A 27,352-nucleotide genomic window follows, 5' to 3' on the forward strand; every position below is an offset into this window, starting at 1 on the left:
CACCCATTAATTGCTGAGGTATTCAGATGTGTCATTTTCTCTTTCGTTTCTGAAATAAAAGGGTGTTCAGCAACTTTTGACTCACTCTGTGAAAGGAGTGCAACAAATTTTATTTAAATGTAAAAACTAATCTCACATTTAAGTAGCCAAAATTACAAATGTATTTTACAAAAAAATTTTATGTTTGTCCTATGGAAACAGGAGTCAACTACAATTTTTTTAAGCAAAAAAATTAAGACATTTATACCCATAATGTGTATTTATTTGTCATGCATGTCTAAGTCTGCACAAATTGCAAAACAATCCTGCTTGAACGCACACCTTGTGTTTAAAGATTTCATGTTTTTGAAAGGGCAATACTTCGGCAAAACTCAGAGAAAAGCTGTTGCACAAATTGTTGGGGTCCTGTTGTGTTCTGAATTTTGCAGTTAGACATGTGTTTATTAATGCTATTGGACTATCCAAAGATAGTCCTATACACAATGATGTGTGTTTACACACAGACAGAAAAATGTCATCATGTGTAGTAAGCTTCAGTACTAAAAAAAAAAATCTGTTTTATTTTAATGTTTTGTAATTGTATAACATATGGTGTTGCTCAGCTTGTATGTCTTTAAAATGTGCTCAACTCATTTCCTCCTTACACAGAATAGTCATATTTTGAACTCAGGTCAACATTGAGTATGACTCACATTTGTTCTCCAACACATCGTTAAGGACTGTCTTAGAATAGACTAAAGAGCATTCATTAGAAGCAGTGTTGCTCTCGGAAACAGACTGATCAAAGAGATTAATCATGCAATCATGCTTTACTTAATGCGTAGATATACTTGTGTATATTTTTATGTAACTTTCATTTTTCTAATTTAGCTTTGTAGCATCACTGCAACTAATTTGGACACCAAATATGCTTTTCTTGACCAACTATACTTGGTAGGTAGGTTAGCATCATTTCATTGGTTGTCGACTAGCAACAAAACACAGTCTTCCTTGCTCTGGCAAGCCTGCTGCTGCTGCTCTTTGTGAAATCCTCAGTCAGAGCACACCTGTCACCCTGCAGAAATGACATCATTATGGGCATCCTGGTGCTGCAGGGTTCACTGGTCAGCTGTTCTGACCTTCATGGGCACAGTGTATGGGGATTAGTGCTGGGCTTTATGGAGCAAATGCACCATTCACTCTCTCCACTGTGTGTTTGCAGACACAAACACCCACACAAACGCACACTTCCACACGTGGCACACAATGCCAGACATGCCAAAACTTGCCAAAGGACATGTTTAGCACAACTGACTGGCACGGATGGGAATTCCGGGTATGTGAATCCCACCCTCTCACCTCGTTCTGAACCGGTTCATACACAGCCCCCTCTTCCACTCTCCCTTGTGAAGTGAATGCTTTTGTTGGTTCCACTGTTACTCTGTGTCATCTAAATTCCTCTCATTCCCACTTTAACTACAGCCTTTGAAAACTCAAAACGCCCCCTCCACCTCCCTTTACCACTATTTCTGTCCCCAGTGCACCACTGAGGAAACACAACCCCCCCACCCCACACCTCTCTGAGAACCTGGGAGCATTACTGTAAATCAAACAGACACCTTAAACGCCAGCTCTCTCTCTCTGCTTACATTAAGAACCGGGAGAGCTAAGTACAGAGTTAATGGAGGCCAGAGAGTGCTGTACTTCAATATCTACAGCAACTTGCCCTTTTGAGTTAAAGAGATGGAGAGTGGAGAGTTCCAAGTCACAGCGGCCAACTGGGTTAATCCCTGAGCCTACCAGTTGGTGGGTTCAATTAAACATGTCTCTTGTCCCCAAAGACCCTACACCGGGTGCATCCTGAAGGCCAACCTGGTTCCACACTTTTAAGTGTCTATCAGAGGATAGACATCATCCCTAAAACCCACCAAGCTCGGGGTCAGCATGCCAAAATTTACTTAAAATTGATTTCCCAGAAAGGAGTTAAGCCTAGTCCTAGACTAGATTGTCCTTTCAATGGAAAATCTCCAATGAAAATGCTGTGTTAGGAAAGGGCAGCTTTGAGCTGAAACTGTTTAGTCGTTATAAACAACGTATTTTACAGGATTATTGCCCTCTTATTAATCATACGTAGACCCATCACAATATTTATGTTATTAATTTATCTTACAACATGTGGCCATGAACTAAAGTTAAAATCTGCCAAATTGTTTTTCTTAGCGATGAGACCCTATTAACATGAATGAGCAGACATGGTGATTACATTTATTATATTATCATGATTTTAGTGGCATAAATGCTCATAAAACAATAATATAATTATTTATATTATATTTATATTGTCCACACACATAATATTGTGGACAATATAAATTGTTACTGTAAGATAACTAATGAAAGAATGAATGAAGTAGAGGAATTAAGAGTGAGCCAACATATGATCCCATGCAGTTTAATATGACAGGCTTATTATCTATAGACAGCCTTAATCCATATTTAGATCCTGCTCAAATAATGAATGTTTGTTGTGGATGTAATGCTTTGGGCCCACCTTCTTTAAGGCTATGATAGGCATGTCGGTCATAGTCCAGCCTCATAGGCTGCTTATCTCGATCAGCTCTGGTTGGTGGATCCTCGAAAGAGGACGCATCAATGTGAAGGCAATGGTTGGTGTCCAGCATGACTGAATCCAGAACTGACTGAAGGAAGATAAGATAATGATCCCAAGTTATTGTCTCAATTCAGCACGAAGGCTTATAGGTAGTATCCCAGATGTTTTTTTTTCTGAGCTTAGAAAATCGGTCTCATTTGCAGATGATCAAAGGTGGTACTTCTCCATAATGGCTGGAATTATTCAGAAGGAGAGCAATATTTCCTCAATTGAGCACCTACGAAGTTCACGCAATAAAGAGCACACAGCCTCCGCTCCTTCTGTCTGCTCAAAAGGTGCGCTTCTACTTGCTTCCACTTCTTTTCTCCTTTGTCTTTTCTCTTTCTCCTGCAGCTGTAGAGTAAATGGTAAATCTCCAAAACGAACAAGGAACCTCAACCCGTAGATCCAGGAAACTGGTGAAGGTACCCAGCAGCAGGAGCAGCAGCAGCAGGGAGAATGGGACTAGTGCTGTGCTTGAAGCAAGACAAACATGCACCATCCCCTCTCTCTCCCAACACACACCCACACACACACGGAGGCAGGCAGACGAAGAGCTGCTGAGTGCCAATGACTGCACTGTCTGCCTCAGCTGTTGCCACTCGTTCACTCATTACAATCTGCAGACCCTCACACTCTCCCTCAGCTCCATTACAGCAGCACAAACTAAAGCACCCGCTCAAGTGTTGCATACAAAATACAAGGACCAGGGCCAAAACTATTAATGAAACTTTATGTGGTCATATTATTTACTAGAAAAAAAATAACAGCACAGGCATATAAAAAGTCTAAACAAATCAAACAGTACATTTCCTGTTTCAAATATTTAAGGCCTGTTCATATTTCAAGATGCATTTATAGGCTGAGATCTTTTTTCGGCCTAGATTATTTCTCATAATATACAGTCAGGATGGACAGGCTAGTTTTACAGTAGTATAAACTTGACTATCTGTCTTGGATTACAAGTGGTTCGCATCTCAAAGCAAAACTTCTGCATTTAAATAAAAAATTAAGCATCGCAAACTTCAACAATTATAAGCCTAAATAATATCTATTATGGTGGGTTTTATTTGTTTTCATTTTTTAAGGCCTTTGGTCTGAACTTGCATCAAAACCTGTTCAGCCAGGGAAAATGTCACATTTGACTATAAAACTGTTAATCAGTCAATTGTCCAATTACATTGGAACTATATAGAATTGTGGAATTACTTTAAAACGTTTATGTAATTCCAAAAGGGTTAAAACAGCTGTTATAACTGAAGATGCTTACCTAGCGCTAAAACTTGATCACATTTTCATTTACAGTACATGATTTCTTTGCTTTTCCAACTCTATCTGTATTTACTTTTTGTTAGAATTTGCTAGCTCTGCTGTGTTCGCAAACTTACTGTATGGTCTGAATGATGTACTCTTAAGAGGAATATCCAGTTACTGGCGTTAAATATTGTACTCTGATTTCTCTGATAAGCGTATTAAACTACATGTTCATACATATGTACACAAATAGGAGTTTATAATAATAAATACAAAAAACCTGACAAACACCCAAGATACCTCCTTCAGAGCTGCTGCTGCAACCCATACTTTGCAAATATGACCAAATGTACCATTCACACTATGACTGCAATGAATACATGAATACATGAATACAAACAATGCCTTTATGCATTGTTTGGTTTATTATGAGATAACATCCTCACATGTTTGTCAACACATACCATGTATTTTTACCCGGTTCTGATTTTATTATAGCACCCATTTGGGCAGTCAGCTGTCCTGACAAATCAAACAAATACAACAGTTGTCAGTCAGGTGGCCCCTTCCTGTCAAAGCAGTCCATTGCTAGCCATGCTCACAAAACTCACACTCTGATAATGGTCCTTGGTAAAGCTTTTAAAACTAATGCATCAACAAATGAGAAAGGATTAACAAAAAGGATGTCGGTAAAAGAATGGAAAACTCCTTTGACCTTTCTGTATCTGGTTGGGGGCAAGGTACAGGAGTTTAGGGGGGACATTTATAGCTTTTGACAAGCTCACTTGTATACCCTAACCTCGATCCTCTGAGTGGCTCTTGCAGAATGCTGGCGAGGTCAACCCTGGCCCCCCCTCTTGGGTCCTCTCCCAGTTTTAAATAGTAAGGCCAGCTGGCCAAAAAGCTCTATATTCAGCTCAGCTTCACCTGTGCAGGCACTGGATAGAATTACTGACAGATATCGCTGCACTAAGGCACCAACAATTATGATGACACAAACATTTGCACCAACAAACACAAAAAAAATGACATTTCAAATTGCAGAAATATAGACAGGTAGAGGAACGTATCATATCATGGACATTCATTTTTCATCATCATAAGTTGCACTTCTGCATAGTGGCAGAACACCCTGAGGTGCTTTCCTGCCACACATGAACTGAAATTGAGAAAACCAGATTACTTTGAAATGGGTACCTTCCAATGAATGGAAGTAAACATGAAAAGAAGCAAAGACATAGGAAACCTGTGAAAGCCAGTTCTTTTGTACAACCATTAGATCCAAAGCTGATAGTAGCCTGATAGAACCACATTTGTTACAACTTACTGTGGATTCTCAGCGAAGGAGAGCTTTTTATTTAGTATGAATTAAACATAAAGCAGCAATAGTTTTGCTGAAATGGTTTCATGCTAACAAAAAAAATCGAAAGCTCACAGGCATTTTTAGATGCAAGAGTGACCCCACAGGAAGTGCAACACCGCCTACAAATAAGCCCACATCCACCCACAAGCTTCAAGACGCCACCTTAACCAAACAGAGTCCTACAGAGGAAACAAGACCAAAGTCCACTCGACCCAGACATTTACAGATGAATAACTATGAAATGACAGACTGTAAGTACACACACCATGTCTCAAAGTTTGTTGACACCCCTATGAATTAATGCTTTCCGCTACTTTATGTTGCTTCCATTGCTAACACGAATGTTCACATGCACAACTTCTCTATTCACTGTAAAGATGTGTTGCCAAAAAGTGTTACTGAAAAACATGTAGATAATCATGTTTTTTTTATTCACACCATGCCTAATGCCAGACATGGGCTAGAGGTGCATCCAACAATCTGACCTCACTAAAGCTTTCGTCAGTGAATGCAAACAAATCCTCACAGCAATGCTCCAAAATGCAGTAGGAAGACTTCCCTAGATAGTATTGACTGTTAGTCCAAAAAAAGCAGGATACACTCTTTACATCTATGTTTTACTCTCTCGCTCGCACTCGCGGTGTCTCTCGCTCGCACTCGCGGTGTCTCTCGCTCGCACTCGCGGTGTCTCTCGCTCGCACTCGCTCCGTCTCCCTCTCTCTCTCTAGCACTCTACACTGAGATAATATAATACAGTAAGTCAGAAGTAAGTCAGAAGTAAACCACGCTACACTATTATTACTGTCTCCCTCCCAAAAAAACAGGGAACTACCAGCATTTAAATAAATGAATAGTGATTAGAATTGTTTTTAAGTGATTGACACCATTAAAAAAATTAATTGAATCTGATGCTGATATTTCTTAATAACAACTCTTTAATTCTAAAATGCATCCAGCCATATGCTTAGAGAAAAGATTTATAGTTTTAGCAGTTAAAAAAGTAAGGCTGTTGTTTTTGTTCTTAATAAAACACCACAAACATACTTATTGTTTTCGTTCAAACAAGATCCAGAAAGATTGAGCCTCTCCTGGTGACAGTATTAGAATGATATTATTCCTAAAGGCTATTTAATAAATACACTGTGTGAGAATAATTATTGCTTTTTGTATTTTTGGTTTCAATTTAGAAAAAGTTTTGTTTGAGTATCAGTATCAAAGAATTTTACGATACGCAGCCCTAACAATAAATAAGTGTCCTTATACTTCTGTTAACAATGTTTGCGCACCTTACTGTTTGCCAATATGAGTAATGCAATGGGTGTATTATGAATTATAATGGTCACTACCGTACTGATTTCCCAGGTAAACAAGCAAATCATGAACTAGGTGAGCCCACAGGTACATTACATTTGCATTGATTGGTCTCATAAATATGGCATAATAAAAAAAATGATTGAACATGCAAATCAGCACCAACAGAATTGTGATGAATTACTAAAATACAAACACACATAATAAGCTTTACAATGAAATGACCGACTTTAGTTATCACTTTGAATGTGAGGTCATGTGATGTACCGTCATATATATATATATATATATATATATATATATATATATATATATATATATATATATATATATATATATATATATATTCTGCTGTTCCCACAAGGGTGTCAATTTAGTGGTGTTAAAATTTTTACTTGACTTCCCACACTTAGCACGTTATTTTTTTTTACACATTTTTTTTAACAAGTGGCTTTTGCGAAGCTGAGTCAGATATGGTTTATAAAAAAATATATAACATTTTGACATTTAAACCTCGTCACACCATGCACTTTGTGTTGCATTTATTTTTCACCGGAAGCCGATTCTGTTTGTCTTAATTTAGTAATACAAGGTGGAAATGTCATTGTCTGTTTATGTCTGTAGTTTCTGCTTATTAATAACTATTGTTATTTAGTTTTCCATCACGAAAAGCAACAGAACACTGGTTCAGCACTGTGTGAAGCACATGCATATAAAGGGGAGTCAGAATTTGCCAGAGCACCAGCAGCTTGACAAATTAACAGAATAGATGCACAAACATCTATCAATGTGGGAATGTCCACCGTTGCAGAGACAGATTCATTCACATTAAAGACAGATACAGCTAACTTACACTTATAAATTTTATATGCCAAAATTGTTTAACCTGATCTGATTTTTTAAACATGATCTGATTAAAGACGCTGCATTTACTTACACTAAGGCTTGTAACGTAAATATCGACTTGGGCAGAGTCCTTGTTAAGTGACTTTCAGGTTCTGTGATGTATAGAAGATTAAGATTCTTTCCTGAATAATTATTGTTTTACTTATGTGCACTGCAAAAATCATAAAGGAAAAAAATTATTATAATATATTATTATTTAAATAACACATAATACATTCTCAGCTAAAACTAATTCAGTTCAAATTGCACTTTGCATGCATGTCAGGTTGTCACACTGTCCTGTATTCAGGAAGGAAAAACTGTTCATCACTTCTTCCTTTCCAAATGGAGCGCGAGATGGAGATCACACTTAAATACCATGTTTTGTTTTTCTTTCAGGAAGTGCACAAGGGACATTCTCTAGCAACAGACCAGCAAACATGTCATCACAGCTTTCACTCCGTTTAGGAATTAAGGAAATCTTTTTCTAAAACCCAATTACTTTTTTTGTCCGGACCTTTTTTTATTTTCTGTCATTTACTTTCTGCTTTACTGATTCACTTAATTGAGTACAACGTTTATAAACTTGATAAAACTAGTCCACCAACAGGGTCTTGGAAAACAGTGGAACTGTGTTCTCTGGATGGTGCCTTATCCAATACTTTTGGGAGATTCTGGTTTCTGACTTCAGTAATGCTCTTGTTGCTGAACACATTAAAATAATAACAGTGATGCTCCAAAATATAGAACAAAGATCTCCCTGAAAAATAGAGAAAAATACTCAAAAGCAGATACATGCTTATATATCACCCGTGAAAACAAAAAAAATAAGTGTCCCTATACTTTTGTCTATATAGTGCCGATGTACCTTAAGAGTTTATAATTAAGAGTAATGCAATAGGTGTTAGCATGCAGATAGTGGCCTAACTGAGTCTACAGACAATTAGGATAGCTTTGATCTGTAGAGAAAAGCTTATTGTTTATCAATTTTGCCTTTGTCCATATTACCACTTTATTATTCGAGTGTAACTACATAAAAACTAGATATTAGGCAGTTCACATCTTGCACGGATAAAGGCCTTTTCTTAAAAGTACACTTAATAAATCAATCCGGTCCAATCTGATGTCTAAATTTTAACCCAGCGACTTTAATATTGTCAGTTATCCCATTAACACATATCTGCACTTTGGTAATCATATAGTAGAAAACACAGGATTTACGCAAGTCAGGAAATTAATCAGAGGTCAAATTCGAGGGACAACGGGGAAGAACCAAGTGGATGGCTTTTGCTAAAAATCACAAAACTGCAAAGTAACATGCAGGCTGCAAACAGTTCATTTTAAAGCATAAAGAAGTGACAAATGGAATGTACAAATCAATCTTAACACAGGTCTGTTCAGAATGCTTCTCATTACTCCTTTAAGGAATTAAAGCAGAGGAGAAGGGGAGAGAATGAGGAAGATGAAATCTGAGCTCTGTGCTTACATGTGGTAATACGAGGCACTGGCAGAAGAAAGTTAGGTTGGATTCAGCAAACGAGGCTTTGAGAGGATGTTCACATCCAAGTTCACTGTTTTTGTCATAGACTCTTACATAACAGCCAGCTGAAATCATTTTAATCTGCACCCCTCGACCCCCTGCCCTACTTCTGAGTGCCCATAACGCCTGTCGCCTGTCTGTTGTAGTGGGAGTTTGAATTTCATGGTTACAAAGTAGAAATGCTCCCTTTGTAGAAATAAATGAACTTGTTTTTGTACATAACTGTGCCTTTAGATTCTACACCATTGTGGTGTAACCAGCCTTGGCCCAATCTCGCCTGTTCTCGGAACGTGGGTGAGCTAGGTCACGCTGATCTCTTCACTTTCAGCTCATGTTGAAGAGCACTGATAAAGACTGATAAACCAGCAACAGCATTCCAGCACAACAGACGTGTTTGGCATTTCTAGACTGAATTACGTCTTTTGGGCGGTGTCAGATTTTCCATTCCATTATAAATGTGATTATTAAATTAGTGGGTTGTGGAGATGGATGACTTGCATTATTTCTCAACAAAACTATGCTATAAGACTTTTGCATCTGTAGATAGACAATAGTGTTTACCCTGTCATTCTCCTTAGGGTTACAAGCAATCAATAGCTAAATAGAGTAAAAAAAAAAATGCACCTAAAATAAAGACTGTCTTGATGCGTGACTTGCACTTGACTGGGCTACAAGAAAAGCAGAACCATGTAGTGGCACCATGAAGTGACACATGTACACTGATGTGTGAAGATCTTATTTACTTGCTACTGGCAACTATTTATTTATTATAGTGTAACTACATCATAGTTAGCTATGTAGATGTTCGCATCTGGCATTAGTGTGTTTTGTGTCTGAACTGTATTTGGATATATTTTGCACAGAATTAAATTGAATTTCCATTACTGTGTATCCCAGATTTAATCAGAAGACATCCGATTTAAAATATTTACATATTTAAAGAGTTTAATGAGGCAAGAACTACAGAAGCTCTGATTTTATCAGTAATCCAATCAATGCATTTACATGCATTGAGTAAAAATGAAAAGTCTTTACATGAGTTTCCATGAGTCAATCAATTTCTACTCTGCAGACTGCTAATAATCTTACAGATCGATGTGACATAAACAACAGATTTGGATCTTCTTGTTTTATGGTGTCAAATGATACACAAGACTGCCCTCCATACAACTCTCTCTAAACTGCTGCAAAGACAGATTGAAATTCGAAAGAAATCAGAATTAGCTGAGAACAGTTACAGTTGCTGAGCAAAACTTAAACTTAAACACATTTTAATAATCGCAATTCTTAATCTGATCTAAGAAATCAGCATATGCTAAAAACATGGCTTCTTAAACAGATTGATAATTGAGGAGAATGCCATCTTACTAACCACTGCTGGGACTTCTGCAACACTAAATAAAAGAGAACTCTGGCCTGGTGAGAAAATGCTGGGTTTTACTTTCATGCAAGACAACAACAGTGAATATAATGGCCAAAGACATGCAGCAGTAGCAAATTGTTTAATAAATGTGTAACATCACATTAAAGAACCCAATGTCCTAATGTAAAAACATGACAACATAAATATCTTAAAGATGTGATAGAACATAAAGCCTATTAATTATAAGACCTACTGCAGCTGCTTTGTTTATATAGAAATGCTGGCAAACAACTAGCACCAATCCAAAACCTACTTCTGCATAGGTTAAGTCATACACTCTATGCCTTTTATCTGCCAACTCTGGAAGGAAGAAGGAAGAACTTACCATCGGCATCTGTGCTACGAAATGATGCAAAGGGACTACTATTTAGTTTCCATGACGAATCTACCAGAGGCAGATCATTTATCCTTCCTGACGGTTAAGGGGATCAATATGGCAACCTTCCAGACACAAGGCTGCTTCTTTAACATTCAAGCCATTATATGCTTATTGCACTGCTTATTACACTATTTAACATCTGGATTATTATTTTTTTTGCTTACAATGTGATAAGAATACTGTATAGTAACGGTAAACTCAGTATTAGTGAGTATTAAATAGTGGTCCAGGTGTACCATAACATTCAATCCTGCTTTAGATGGAGTAACTGTATCTACTAGGGTTTGCAACAGCAACAAGTAACAACGCATTTGTGAGTTCAGGATGTTGGATGATCACCACCCCACCTCTTTCCCCATAGTACTGGATGAGTGGGTTCACGTATATCAGCTTCATAGTCCTATTCTATTGGCAAAGCTTCTCTACAGGGACAAGACAAGCGTTGTGTGCATTGTGTTGTTGTCAACAAACATTTTGGCCTATAATGTAGTATATCTACCGTTTCTCTCAGAGTAACTACGTCAACTACATCAAATTACAGAAAAGGTTTATTATTAGCTGTTGGCATTGATACAAATGCAGGCATTTGTATCAATGCCAACAGCTAATAATAAACCTTTTCTGCTACATTTCATCATTCCATTTCCACCAGCCTCAAAAACGGAGGCGTAAGTGCTGTAAAAGCATCTGGCTGATGAAGCACTTTCTATAGCTCGGGGATATGATTGCTTCATTTTGGTTTGCCACATCGAACCAACATTGAGCATGTCACTGCACCGATACAGGTCCAGAAGAAGCACCACGTTACGTTATGCCTGAGCCTGAATCTGCATCTGCAGGCCTGTTTTCCAGCGAAGAGACAATGAGCCATATCTCCTCCTGAGAGCACAGCTTTCTGCTTGTGTTTTATAATCTTTTGAGATTATCGTTTACACGATTTCTCTATTGATGATCTCTGTAATTTAGCCGAACTGCATGAGTACATGCAAAGACTTCCTGTAGGCTGGTGAAATTGAGCCCAGCTGTGAGCATTTTACACTTCGTGCAGATCAGGAGGGCTCTGTTCTCTTGCCTTTCGTTCCCTCAGTCTTCTTACACCATCCATCCCACTCTGTTTTGGGCCTGTGTAAGCGTGCCGGAGCTAGAACTGGCAACCATCCCACAGTGTTACATAACACAGAAAACCACAGAGCAGCTCAGAGACACAGAGCAGCAAGGCTGCCTCCATCTCTCTGCAGCAACAGCCGCTGTGGCAGCAGAAGCACTACTGCAGTCCAAACCTCATGATAATCTCTGCGTGATGCCATACCATAATGACCTCCATAGAGAGGAAAAACAAGAGAGATAAACGCAAAAATATTTGAATATTTGCAGTTCGGCCCTGCACTGCTCCAGTTATGAGAGATGTTGCAAGCTGAATCATGCCTGCACTGACTGTCTCCAGACCAGTAATAACCATAGCTCCTGGCTCAATGTAAACCAGAATTTTGCGTAAAGGCAAGGTGGAGATATCTGTCAAATATCAAACTGACCTGCAAATGCAGAGCATATCCTTTAGGGCATTTTAAACAAATCTAATAAATCAAATTAGATTAAGTCTTTTATGCATGTTCATAACCTGGCACATAATTTAAGATCAGAACACGACTTGCAACAGAGCCCCTTTACAAACTTTAACCAAGGACATAATTAATCAAGCATTTATAAAAGTATGTGAATCTGAATCAACATATTATGCAGCCCTAATAGCTGGCCTATTGAAGGCTAGCGTCATGGCCCATTTTACAATTTCTGTAAACGATGCAATTGTCAACAAAGTAGAGCCTACACACCAAGTGCCCATAACAAGGGAAGCTATTTTTTGTAGCTTTTGTGGTTGGAAATGAACAGACTATGATGCACGTAGAAACACTTCAAAAGTTTCTATTTTGTGCATAAAAGTCTGACTTGAATGAACAGGTGTTCAGTGTCTGCTGATTTTCTACATCAGGCCTCAAACTGAATTTCTGGGCTGGAAAAGAAACTGAGGCATGCAGACATTCTGTGCTGATGTCAGCGTGTGGACTGATTCTTGGTCTCTAATGGGTTGAGCTCCACTCCCAGTCCTCAGGGAACACAAAGAGAAAAAGAGAGAGAGAGACAGGACTCATCCTATCCATCATTCCAAATCCTGCCCCTTCCAGCTGGAACAAGTCCATGTACAGCATCATTTTCGTACAGTCTTACTTAAAACTTACTTAAAAAGCAATTGAAATCACTCTGGATGTTTTACTAAAAAGTTTTGCAACTTTTAAGTTAGTGTCAACTACAAATAAAACTTTGGACAGCTGGAAATATTCCCTGTTCCAATATAGTTTTTTTTTGCAAATGCACTACTCTGTATTAAGCAGAGCATTGTTTTGTTTTCCATTATGAGCAAATCGCAGTGTGGAAACGACTTTATAGTAATTAATTGTGGAAGACTTGGAAAACCTCAATGCAAACATGGCAATAAAGTCTGAACATGACTTCTAAGAACAGTGAGCTTAGCCATTAAACAATAACAGTGTTACACTTAATCACAGTTACCACACCCTCAGCCAACCTCCTGTGGCTCCAGTTATTCTACAACTCGTACACAGTGAAAAGTAAAGACTGTACCTGAGTGTATGGCCATATCCTTCCTTCCCCAAAAGGAAGAGAAATCCGCCACCAAGTCTGACAGGTTTCAATGTCTGCAGGTCAGGCAAGAACGAAACAAGAGGAAAAGTACAGGAGGAGGGTGAAGAATGAATGAAGCAATCCAACAGTTTGTAGTCCGTAGACCTGCAGGGTGCGTCTGTGTGTGTCTCACCTTCCCTTTGACTGCATCCAATCTTTCTTGCGTTGGCGTGTGTGCGCACGCCCAGCTTAAGTGGGTGTGTATCGGTGTAAGTATCTGAGCCTATCTTGGAACCAGTTTCTTCCTCCTTGTTCTGTGGTTAACTGTCCACCTTCTACTCATAGCCCAACTGTCGTGCTTCTCCTGCTCTTTGGAACAAGATTTTTTCCCTCAAAATAAAGGGGGTGGGGGCACTTCTGGCCAGAAGTTGAGACCAGCGCTCTGCCTCGAGTCTGTCTTTACGAAGTCTAAGCACAGACAGCAAGACAAACTCGCATTCCAGATCACCTTTGGCCCCAAAAAACACTCCCTCCCATTCTCTCGCTGAGTGTGTCTACGCTGCCCCCTTTCCTTCTATATACAAAAGTTATGCAATCGAATCTTTAGGAAAACTCCCCTGTTTTGTTCCTCACATGTTCCCCTGCCTCGTCTTTCCCTCTGCCTTCAACAGTTCTTGGGCGATCCTGTTTCTATAGCATGCAATACACCTCATTTACATATCTAATGATATGACCATGTTTGCTGCTCTGTAGTAACTGATTCTAACTAATGACAATAGAGTGTTTTAATACGGCTGCTTAAATTTTTAATCAACGCTTATTATGTACGCCTGCATGAATTATTATGAATATCAGAAGGCTGCAATATGCAATTATGCCTATAACAGCCAACTGCTAATGTGCGCTTTAAGCATCTTCACCAATCAGGGGTTCAGATGACTGTAATGATTTCACTTAATTCAATAATAAGTCTGTCAGTCTTTTAACAGGGATGCACCGAACGTTTGGCAATAAAAATTATTTTGATAAAATGCTTGGTGATTTTTTTGGTGTTCGGCTAATTAAGTAAAAAACATAAACACATGTCTGCTGGGAAGTTAAACATGTTCAAATTACATTTTTGTAATAGTAAAAGTAAAAGTTTTGTAATAGTTTTTTCTATAAAAATCAAGACAAAAATACATTTTGGCTTTTTAATTTTGCATACAAAGTATATTACTAGTTAGTGCTGGACTAGGCCTGGACAATAATTCGATATCGGTATTTATCGCGATAAGAAATGTTTCAATAACGGTGATATCACTTTTGTGGTATATCGATATGTATTATGTACAGAATCTGTCACGGACAGGCGTTTTTTACTGGCGTCAGCTCGCCGCAGAGCCAAACACATTCAGCCCCCATAGCTGTGCTACCTCAGTGCGTGATGACGCAATCACACAGGCACGTAGCCAGATAGGCTAGGCTAGGCTAGGTTAAAATGGCTAGGCTAGGCTAGGCTAGGTTAGGTTCAGGTCCGCTCCGCTACGCATCTAAAATGTCTCGAAACGGAGCCGGGACGAGCGGATCCAAGGCTAGGGTAGACTCGGTTCGGTCAGCCGCTGTTTCGCTCGCCCATTCGCGCGTCCGCTCGCTCGTCCGCTCGCTCATCCGCGGCTCCGCTGGCCCAGCCGCGGGTCCGCTGGCTCATCCGCGCCTCCGCTCGCTCATCCGCGGGTCCGCTCGCCCAGCCGCGGGTCCGCTCGCTTGCCGCTTTGCTGCAAATTGTGCCGGTGAGTGGAGCCGACAAGCAGCGTAACGTTAATACATCTAATCTGTTCCACCACCTCAAGCATCTTCACTACATACAATATTTTCCTTATACTGACTGAAGCACTTTAATAGATTATGTTGAAACTAAGTTATTTAAAGTTTATGAATCCTTTAGGTTTGTTTATTTGACGTTGATATCATGTTGAATACCTCTTGTATTCTGACTAAAGCACTTTAATAGATTATGTTGAAACTAAGTTATTTAAAGTTTATGAATCCTTTAGGTTTGTTTATTTGCCATTGATATCATGTTGAATACCTCTTGTATTCTGGCTGAAGCACTTTAATAGATTATGTTGTCACTAAGTTATTTATAGTTGAAAAATCCTATAGGTTTGTTTATTTGACGGGAAAATCTTGTTGCTTTTATGTATATAAAGGCTTCTTGTATTATATATCCTAGTTAAAACACTTTTGTTTTAATCTGTTAAATTTGTTTACAATGAATAAGAAGCTCTGCCTCTGTTGTAATTTAAAGTTATTTTTATTGGTAATAGTTATATAGGCTTATGTTTGACAGGGATGTCATGTTATTATTTTGCTATATGCAAATAAAATTGAGCATTCATTTATTTTGACTACTTTTATTTCTAAAGTATTAAAGTTTTTGTGAAAGGAGGTTTCAAAGACTTAAAAAACATTTTCATACAGTAGTAGGTACAGATTTCCATTAGATAGATTGATACAAAAAGTGCAAATACACAGTTAAATAATAATTTAAATTTGCAGTGCAAGCTGCAGAGATTGCAGGGATTCTTTTTCTGAGGCCTTCAAAGTATTTATCGATATCGAAATTATATCGTATCGACCGAAATTTAAGGAATATATCGTGATATAAATTTTGGCCATATCGTCCAGCACTATGCTGGACAATATGAAAAAATCTCATTTTATTGTTTGAAATTTGTGTTAATTTATGATAAATTATACACTTCTCTGAGTATATAACTGATTACATAAGTACTTAAAGTAACAGTGACAAACTGCACATTTACTTAAAACAGTGTAATTAGGGCTGTTAAATTATGTAAAATGCAGCACACTTTGCATAAAAATATATTATATCAAATGTACAATAACAGAAGTATTTAATTTGTGTTTTAAAAAATCTGACATTACTTATGCATTTGGTCAGCATGTCAAACTAAGATAAAAAATAAAGTGTATCGTGGAACTTTCTTTAAACACTGTGCTATTTAATACTTATACCCTATCTGCCAGCACTCCTGTCAGTTAAACCACACTGATTTTAAATTCCAAACACCTACTACAGCCAGACACTATGACTTAATCCACCCACAAGTACACCCACCTACAGCAGCCAAACGTACGATAAACACTAATGCATTATTCATGCATCACTACGCAATCTTTCTAACAGCACAAATGCAAACAATTACAGGAGAAAAGGCACCCTTTTTTACTTATTAAAAACAGACCTATAGAACCTTTAGCAGAGTGAGAGATAAGAGAGAGAGAGAGAGAGAGAGGCCCTGCAACAACTTGTCTGTAACTATGAGACAACCCTCAGTGCAGCACAGCCCCCAGGCCCCGAAGTGTGAAAGAAAGAAAAGGAGTGGTGGCTGCAGGCCAGTGCTGTGAGAGAAGTTCCAAACAGGTACGCATTACCCTGTCACTGTAATTCACTCTCAGCAGGGTCCACACTCTAAGAAAGCACATCTAGGCCAGGATATCTGAGGACAAATCTTACTTATCAGATCCTGCATTACTCTCACAGTAAATTCAGTACATTCAGCACTCTACTGCTCATCTTGTCTTCTTAAACAAAGCCAGAACAAACACAAAGTATGATTAAATACAAAAGAGCTGTGCAGAGGCATGTCTGTAAAGAGCCATCTGGATCGTCAAAAATGTAATTGTGTGCTTTTACATCTACCCAATTCACTGTAACACAAGAACACGCACTTTACTGAAACTGTGGTCCTGCTGGTGATGTTGTCATTTTTGGAAATGTAGCTTTATGTAAGAAGAGCTGCTGAAACTGAAGATATGTGGATGTAACAAGTTGTGTGGGTTGTATTTTCAAATGCACAACCTGTTATTGCTCTCAGATTGGACCAGTTTAATAATGGATTCAACAAACATTTCTGATTAAAATCAAGATCATGATGGAAATCGTAGGAGGACAGGAACAGAGATTTGCAAACAAAACAGGCTTGGCAAAGAAAAATGAAGATCACAACAGGAATTTCTGCGAATGCACAAATTCTTAAACTTGTTTGACACTGCATTGGTTTGAAGAGTTGCAAAGTTTAGTGGTTCCTACTTTCCAGCAGTTGCTAGGCTGCTGCTCTATGGTCTGTAGGGTAAAGCATTTTTTGCAAGGTGGTTAATATGATGTTGCCAGGTGGTTGTTAAATGGTGTTATATGACTGTTCTGGAGTTGCTCAATGGTTGCAAGCCAGTTGCAATAGTTTCCAAAGTGGATGCTCTGCGATTGACATGGTTTAATAGGCAATGCTGGGTTGGGTAGTTACTGTGGTGTTGCTTGAAAATTTAGGTGGTTGCTTATGTGATTGTTGAGGTGAACCCATCTTAATTTTTAAATTTAGATATAGAACTCAATATTAATACGTTTTTTTGATTACTAATTTAGCAAAGATAAAAAGCAGTGATAGCGGTGTTTGCTTCATCATCAGATGTCACTGTTCTGTTTGCATGCACATTAGTGTTCTTAGTTACTACAGTTTACATAAAATTGCATTTAAAAAAGGGTGATGCATTGCTTTAATCGCAGTATTGCAATATATTTTAGTATACTGAAAACATTGTCCTACCGATTATAAGCAAGAAAAACTATATGAATCATGATGCACCAAACTGAATCAAAACTGATGTAGGGTCAGAAACATAGAACAGTATTATCTGTGTGGTATCATCTCTTCTCAACTCACCATTCTTCCTCTCGCTCAGGGGCAGCAGGCTGGGGACGGACTGCAGAGAGAGCTCTTCCAGCTCGCTGGCGACGGCCTCGCTCTGAGGGCTGGGAGCCGAGCCCGAGGCCCGGGCAGACACCATGCTGCCTGGGCTCAGCTCCTCCCCAGCCTGGGCCTCAGGGGCTGCCAGCGTGATGCGTGTGTGATGACAGTCAGACCTGTGGAAGGTTATAAACAGAGATGAGTTTGAATCAGATGTTGTGATGCGTTGCGTTGACAGAGACAATAGGAAGATAAGGCTGGTGACATTTTGTACCAGTGAGGTGTTAATGTTAATGAGTGAACAGAGAGATCACTGAGTGCTCTACTGTACTGAGTGTAGAGGTTGGCATATGATGATATTTTATCGTATTGTGAAATATTTCCTTATGGTATCCACAATTATTTAAAGCATATTGAGAATATTATAAGTGCTTAAATAACACTGATACAACTGCACATTTCATTACAAAGAGTGTAATCAGTCCAGTTTCACTGAAAGAATAGCAGCATATTTTGAATGCAAGTCACTTCACTCAATATAGGTACATACAAATCCTGCTGCAGCATCGTGACTGCACACACGTTTCACAAAATGTTTTTGTATCGCTCTGACTGAGTACTTCCCTGACAAGTAACTAGAGCTGCAATGAATAGCTGACAAAATCAGTATGGCTGGGCACGTGCTTGTAAATGCATGTGTTAAAAGCTGTGCAGATATTTCTAGTTACAGCTGAAGTTATGCTTTCAATTACAGAAAAACGCTCTTATTTAGGTTTTAAAAATCCATTAAAATTGCCTGACTAAAGGGCCGATTACTGTCATTTTCCTCATGTTTTGACTGCTCGGCGCCGACTTAGCTCTCGATCAGTCAGTCTGGACACGTGACAGCGCGCGAGTGGGGGCAGGGCTGGTGACGTCATGGGCCTTGCATTGTTTAATATCGTAATTATATATCGTAAAAAAAAAAGAACATTTGCAATGTAAACTTTTTCCAATATCGTTCAGCCCTAGTAACATCAATAATAAACAGGACAGCATTCCCTACTAATGAAGAATATCACACTAAATGATGTAGCAGCAGTGAGTGTGAACAAACAAACAAACAAAAAAAAGTATTAAGAATATACATGGCACCCTTGGTCACACAAGCAAAGAATCCCATGCACATTTGCACAACATATCTACCATAGGTAGATTATATCTGGCTTTTTTTTCATTCCAATCGTATAAACAAAGGGGCATTATAAACATAGAGACACGTTTGTTATGAGAACTTTATGGGTTTTTTTTGTCCTGTATAACAACAAAACATTGCAATGCAATGTTCCTCCAATATCGTGCAACCTTAGGTAAGGGGCCAATGTGCCACAGTCTTTAAAAGGATAACTAAGCTCTAGAATTTTACACATGAACCACTGCTAATACTTAAAAGAGGGTAGATTTTACTGTAATATCTCTGCGCTGACCGTACCCTGTTCCATTAACCCAAATAAAATGCTCTCTGCTTAATTTAATCAGATGATCTTGCGAGTGCTCTGAAGTGTCCTACAAAACATGTACGAACTCAGAGAGCTGCAGAAGGCACACAGTGCGGTAAAAGATGAAGCCATATGGCAAGCACAGACATGCTCTATGGTGTAAAGCACCACTTGTGCAATACCAATAACAACTCACAACAGACACACACACACACATACATACACACACACACGCCCCATAGAACAGCAGGTAGAAAGGTTGTGGCCTCCAGCACTTGGTGAAGAGAGAACTGTGCCTCGTTTTCATAGTTCACCTAAGATCACAGGATTTCCCTGGCTGACTACAAATTTCTCTGGGCAGTCTGAGCTGACAAATTTCCCTGAGGTGGGTGACTTTCAGCTGTTGCTCAGGACACAAATCAACAATGTGACATTTTTCGGTCATGATGTAGGCAGTACACATTTCATTACTTGTTAAGAGGACCAGAAGGGAGTGCCTGAATACAATGCAGTCCATACTAGAAAAAAATGCCCAGGGTCAAGCAAGGACAAAAACAAAACATTGGCATACAGACACTATACTATCTATATATACTATGTGCAGCATGGCATTTAAACTTAACCGCTGCACATTCATGTCCACACTCAATATTTCAGTGGTTCAGAAATATTATCAGGCACTACCTGATAATAAAACGGAATATGCAACCTCATTTCATGTAGTATCAAACACCACATTAACCTACATATTTACCACAGAATGTTTGAATACAACTTAATTGGAAAACCAACTATGTACCAATACAAGGGTAGAGCCACACAGGACATGAAAAAGCACAAGTCAAAAGACCATGTTGGTCTAAAACTAGCATTGACTGTGTCATGTCATATCATATAGCATGTTGCGTGACACTCTGCAGTGCAGTACTGCAAACCACAGCCTCACTGGTTTTACAGAAGTTACAATTTTGTAACCCTGCTGATATCATCCAGCAGTGTTCTCAAACTAATATACCAAGCATGCATTTATTCTCAGAACAAACAGTGATAAAAAACAAGCATTTAATTAGAAGTTAAAAAACAGTCACATGGGTGGGCTGTGTCCACTTGCATACTACACAACAATACTAAAGGCATGCATTATAAAAGTATCTTAATAATGAAGGTAATATACTAACATGTTTTGTACTAACAGGAAGTGATAAAGCCCTGCTATACCAACATACATTTCCAATCATAACCACACTAAAATAACATTTAATTCTGAGTATGTACTCTGTGGGTAATTGAGCAATTCAACTTTGACATTTACCTACACTACATATTTAAAACCCAAAAACTGCACAATAGGGGCACACCAATGATTTGTAGTAATCCAAGTAGGTCTGGCTTGTGAAGAATACAAAACGTAGCAAACATAATCTATTTTTCAACAGTACTTTTTCAAAAGTTTCTCCCACCCTCAAGACACAATCAGCAGAAGGGGTTTTTCTCATCTTTAAACGGGTGAATCTTCCCCTTGACTACTTTGGCACCACTGTAGGAGGTGAGAAGACGTGCACAACAGATTTAGCAATGGTTAAATGCCTCATTTTGGGTCAGAGTTCCCTTTGAAGACAAAGCTAGAGGTTGCCAATGCGATATTATGTTGTTAACGACACACAACACACTTTTCTTAACATATCAGATACTGCCAGGTGTCTAAGGGATAGTGACCAATCAGGTTTCATTAAAAAGACCAAAAATGCTCAGGTTTAATTGGATGTGTATTGAAATTGGAAGTGCAACCAATAAAATGCAATTATGACAATTTGCAAAATCTGCATTACAAGTGTACTTTTTGTGAGTGCATTAAAGTATTTCAACAAATATTGTGTATCAGGAATATTAGGAATGCAGAGAAATAAAAATAAGTAAATAAATAACATAAATAATAAGAAACTAAAATGGAACAAAATAAAACTAAACATTTTTTCACACTTATTCTGCCACTTTTTTCACCATTAAATAATTTAAATATATATATATTAAGAATGTAAAAAAGAAAAATACCCCAGCTGGTAGTAATTTAATTAAAAACATTATTGTTTGATTAAAATTATACCTTTCCACATTTTTAGTTGAGTTTTTGCTATTTACAGCCAAATAATTAAATTTTTTGGGAATATTTGGAGCAGCTCCAATAGGATTGTCTTTTAACATTGTCCTCCCCCCCACACTATATTACTAACCCTCACACAAAACCTGAACCTAAAAAGCGAGCAATCATTAAAAGAAATTCATTTTCTTTACACAAACATATCAAAGTCTGAAATCAAACCATACTGACTTTACATTACATTACATTACATTTCATTTGGCAGACGCTTTTGTCCAAAGCGACTTACAATAATGAAGTACAAAAGTAATAGGAATTTAGATAACCCATTTTTAGATAGGGCTTAAAGGAGGTCGAAGGGAAATAAAGGGTGAGAGAAGTGAAGGAGGGGAAGAAGGAAATGGGGTTAGAAGTAGTTAGTGTGTTAGAGGTGTTAGTGACTTGCACAGTCATTACCTTAACAAATCAGTGCACTAAAATCATTTGACAACTGCAGGGCTGATCTAAAATGAGTCATGTCTTAGAACCGGCCCCCAGGCCTTGAGTTACACATATGCCTTAATGTGTATGGCCTGGCATAGCATGTCTCAAATTTCAAGGAAGGTAGATGGCTGAGGAGGAACAACCTTCAGTAAAAGCACAGCGTTCCTCAGGAAAAACAGCAGCATATCACAAAAACAACACACTCAAATCCCCCACCGAAAAAAAGCTTAATTGTGATCATTCCCCGTCAAGCGTCATGCACAGTCAAAACTTATCCACATGTGTCACACACATACACACCGCTGAGTGTTTCATACAACCAGCTTGTTTAGCAACAAAAATAGAAAAGCAGAAAAAATAGGTCTGCAGCTGGAGTATGTTCTGGAAACACCCTGGCATACTGAGTGGATCTCTGCTCTGCGGTTGAGAATGTTCAAGTGGACGTTAACCCAGTCTCAAACAGAATAATAATATCCACTTACAGTATCCTCTGAGCAAGAGCAATTTAAGGACCCTGCTAAATGTTAGCACTCAAACTAATGAAACACCGGCCTATTTATAGCAAAACTTTACTTACAAACATTCTTGCCAAAAATATATATTTGGTAGGAATGCATAAATATGAGAACTGAGGTCAATGCTAATATTTATCATGTTTTGCATACAAATCGTCTGATGTTAAAACATAAATATTTACAGAATGTAAAAATCCAAACTAACAGAAAATGTAACATTAATTTCTGTAGGGTTACAAACGCAGTAAAATTAATAAAATGAGCATAACTTATTAAAGCAGCAAAGGATTTTGCAAATGACATAAAACCAATTATCTGCCAAAAAGCAATGACTCTGATAATGACAATGTATAATCAATTACATTATTACAAAGCATTCCTTACTGAGAGCTATACAGTACTCTATATTGGCTCTGTGCTGCACAAGCAAAAGGCACATTTTGTATTAGGCCTACAAAAGTTCCCTCAATTGCATTAGTCACAATTAGCCAATCAGCACTACATTAAATCTTATCTGTGCTCCAAATCATTTATCTAAAACTGCATCTGCATTCCATTCAATGTCTCCGTGCAGCAGAGCGAAGTACACTGACTGGCACGCACCATGCATAAACATGAAAATGAAGTGAATCAGAATCAGCAAGAAATAAATGTGAAAACAGCAAATTTGGGAGATGTAAACATTTTAGAGAATTAGTAAACTGCACCAATGCAAAAAATACATAAAAATAATTCCCTTGGCTATGTAACATGCCAGTACTCAAAGATATAATCTCAGCACTGTCTTAAGAGTCATCAGTGCCAATTGAAAAGTTTGCATGAGTGAAAGACAGTGTTCAGACATGCAGCGTGAAGTCTTACTACAATGTAAAGGGGAAGGACACATTCCTGATTCCGCAGGCCCACACCTGTCTGTAAAGATCACCTACAAACACGATGGCCAAAAAAACACACCTCCATCTAGAAGGATGCTAAAGGTGAATGCTGAAATAACAGCAGATCTTTTCTGCCCCCACAAAGCAGACAGTGGGCTTTAAATATTTAAAATGCTTCATTAAGAAATGTGACTAAAAACTAATTCTGTTTATTCAGCACATAACATGTTTAGGTGAATAATAGGCCATCTCATATCAAATGATAACTGAATATATATAGAACACCCATGTAAAAAAATAATAATGTACCTTATTTATAAGATCTTGGGTATGACTGGTCGTCCTATTTCCATATTCAGTTTGCTGATGATGTGTAATGTTTCTGGAAACACAAAGCAGCACACAATCAGTACAGGTCAGGTTCTAAATCAGTAGTTCTCAAAAATAATAAAGATGGAATTTGATTTAAAAGTTGCTGCCTTTAATTTTCATAAAATTGCATTTCTTGTGTTTACTGGATAACCCATTAGCTCTTCAATCTTAATCACAGTACTTTAACTGTTAAAATACATTTAAAAGGCCATAAATTTAAAAGGCCTTACAACAGAATGCTGTTCAAATTCACAGGATATGCTTCACCAATCTGTTAACAAGTATTTCACAAAGGTTTATGCAATAAAATTAACAGCTGAATAATCAACCTTCTGTTCAAGGGGACACTGTAGCTCACTATACTATACACTTCTGTTGTCTTCCTCTTTCTCACGCTTTCTGAAATATCTCAATTGTCATATTGCACTGACCAAAAACAATAGTCAAACATCCTTGTTACCATGCTAGCTTGCAGGCCGCAAAAGCGGACAAGCTCTGAACAATTGGTAAAGAACTATTGGCAAGAGAGACATGAGATGATGTATGATGTGCAGAGGCCACATCTGGTCTACTGTGCTTTAGAGTGTGTGGCACGTTTTCCTGTGAAATGATTTGAAGGTGCCACTTGATACTTTCAGTTTGAACATGTGTGGTCTATAACGTGTGAGTATAGAATAGAAAATAGAAAAGAAAAAGTTCTACCGGTATATAAAAGTGATTTAATTCTAAATAGCTAGACTTTATTACATGTTCCCAAACAGCTGGCAGGCCAGCTTATAAATCTAAATCAAATAGCACAGGTCAGAATCTAAATGAACGAAAATGAGACAACTTATTTGATTGATTTAAATACAGATTTATAACAGCTATCTTAGCTAATCTAGGTTACCAATGACTGACAGGGGCCAGATGTGGAATAAGAAAGGTAGATAGACTGTTAGCTCATATGACCTAAGGTAGCGAGATAGCCTTACCTGTTTATTAGGGCATGTTAAATATCCAGAGTTAATATTTTTATATAACAGAGTAACTTCAGTCCATTACTAAATTAGCTAACTATGAGGTTCTCCCCTGCATTTAGCTATTGTTCTGCAGCAGCTAGGTTAACCAGCCAGCTAACCTATCCAACTCAAGAAAAACAAATAAACTCTGCATCTGTTGACTGTGTGTAGGTCAAAAACTGATTTAATGGCTTTAAATAACGTTAACTTCTCTGTTTTCTAATCAAGATGACACACTACCTAACTAAAATAAAACTCAAGATATATAGTTAGCTAGATTGTTTAGGTTAGCTAGGTTAGTTACCTTAGGTTATAAGTGACTGACAGAAGCCGGATGTGGGATGAAAAAGGTGGCTAGACTGTTCATACAACCTAAGATAGCAAGATAAAGTTAGCTAACTAATAAAAACAGGCAGATAGGACAATATTCAGCTAAATATCCAGAGTTCATAACATAGCTATTTTTTACTAAACATATTAGCTTATCACTGAATTAGCTAGCTAAATACGAGGCTCTCCCTTGCATTTAGCTATTGTTCTGCAGCAGCCAGGTTAACCGGTCAGCTAACCTATGCATCTCAAGAAAAACATTAAACTGGGCCTCTGTTGACTGTGTGTAGGTGTGTCTCACATTAAATACTGATTTAACAGGTTTAAAAAAACTGTTTTCTGTCTTCTAATCAGATGTCAGGCAAGCTAGGTCACACAGACATCAGTTTAAGCAGCAACAGTTTGCACCGCGCTAAGCAGCAACAAAGCTAAGACAGCTAAGCTAAGCTTTTTAGATTAACTGTCACGGCATGGCGACACAGCAGGAAGTGCCGTGCCGCTAAAACAAGCCTTTTCAATGTAATATAATCGTATTCAGTGTTTAAAGCTCACCAATGCCACTAGGAAAAAATAGCCAGGCCTCAAAACATGCTATGAGAGCTGAATAATAAGCGAGGACACGGTTTATGACTGGAGACTAGAGGGATGTTGTAGCTGCTCTGCTCTGCCCTCCCCAACAACATTGCAGCACCTACCTCCTCCTCCTCCGCTCGGGTCCAGCTAGCTAACCTACCGTTATTAACAGCGACTCTTTACAGCTCAAAAACAGCGAATACCAACCAGTCTACCGTTTCTAAACAACTTACCGAGTTGTGAGGACCTAAACGTGGCAGCGTGTTGGGTTTTAAAACTCGACATTTATTCACAAACCGTGAGCCGACACGGTTAGCGTTAGACCGCGCTCCGCTAACCCAGCAGCCCAGCTCCGCAGTGCGAGGAGCGGGGGAATCCCACTGCTTCCGGGTGACCACAGCGGGGCGGTAGCGGCCTGCGTGCGTTTATTTACATCACTTCACAAAAGATTTACACAAATAAAAACAGCTTTACAGCAACCTAAACCCGCACTGTTCACTTAATGTTTACCTACTAATGCAAAATAATGAGCCACGTGTCTAAAAAACAGCAGCTCAATCAGTATTTTAGTAAGTTACTTAAGTACTGAGTAATTTAAACAAACGCACAGAACTACAACCCTCACTAGACCTAGTACTGGACCTGGAACCAGGCCTGTTAGGTACTATAACCTTTAATATATTGTCCCAAAAATAATTGTGATATGCGATATTATCGTCAATTTAAGACAGTTTTCATGTAAATATTATATAATTCTAATGTAATATTTAATATTTATTTTTGTAGACCTTTGTGTGCTAATTCTAGCTACTTAATTAAATAAACATAAAGGACAATATTGATGTCAGAAAAATTATTGAGGTTATATATTGTATGATACATTTTTTGTGACAGACCTAATTGTACCAGTAAATACAAAAATAATATATTGTATATATAAAATGAACATTGTTGTTTTATTCTATAAACTACAGACAACATTTCTCTCAAATTCCCAATAAAAATATTGTCATTTAGAGCATTTATTTGCAGAAAATGAGAAATGGCAGAAATAACAAAAATATGCAGAGCTTTCAGACCTCAAATAATGTAAAGAAAACAAGTTCATATTTATAAACTTTTAAGAATTCAGAAAACAATATTTGTTTTTTAATCACATCTTTTATGCATCTTGACATATTCTCACCACCAGTCTTACACACTGCTTTTGGATACCTTTATGCCACTCCTGGCACAAAAATTCAAGCAGTTCAATTTGATGGATTGTGATCATCCATCTTCCTTTTGATTATATTCCAGATATTTTTAATTTGGTAAAATCAAAGAAACTCATATTTTTTTTAAGTGTTCTCTTATTTTTTCCAGAGCTGTATATACAGTACCAGTCAAAAGTTTGGACCCACCTTCCCATGCAACTCTTGGTCTTTCTTTCCTGGTGCACTACTTGCCTCC

The 27,352-nt window shown here is 38.1% G+C and overlaps 1 protein-coding gene across 5 annotated transcripts in view; it reads right to left on the reverse strand.

Annotated features, from left to right (window-relative positions):
• mrtfab (myocardin related transcription factor Ab) overlaps positions 1 to 26,266 on the reverse strand; it is a 41,063-nt gene extending 14,797 nt beyond the window's left edge. For 2 of the 5 annotated variants that reach the window (XM_015608382.3, XM_007259089.3), the window contains exon 1: positions 2,531 to 3,197. In XM_015608382.3, the coding sequence (XP_015463868.3) occupies positions 2,531 to 2,660 (130 nt within the window). In that variant the 5' untranslated portion in view covers positions 2,661 to 3,197. Of the gene's footprint in view, positions 1 to 2,530; positions 3,198 to 13,424; positions 13,617 to 18,151; positions 18,352 to 23,933; positions 24,007 to 26,133 lie in introns of those variants that run through there. The other 3 variants (XM_007259090.4, XM_049464679.1, XM_007259091.4) reach the window with 3 other exon arrangements.
• Positions 26,267 to 27,352: the final 1,086 nt, after the last annotated feature.

This window comes from Astyanax mexicanus, chromosome 15 (genome assembly GCF_023375975.1).
Source record: "Astyanax mexicanus isolate ESR-SI-001 chromosome 15, AstMex3_surface, whole genome shotgun sequence".
In the NCBI taxonomy this organism is placed as follows: Eukaryota; Metazoa; Chordata; class Actinopteri; order Characiformes; family Acestrorhamphidae; genus Astyanax; species Astyanax mexicanus.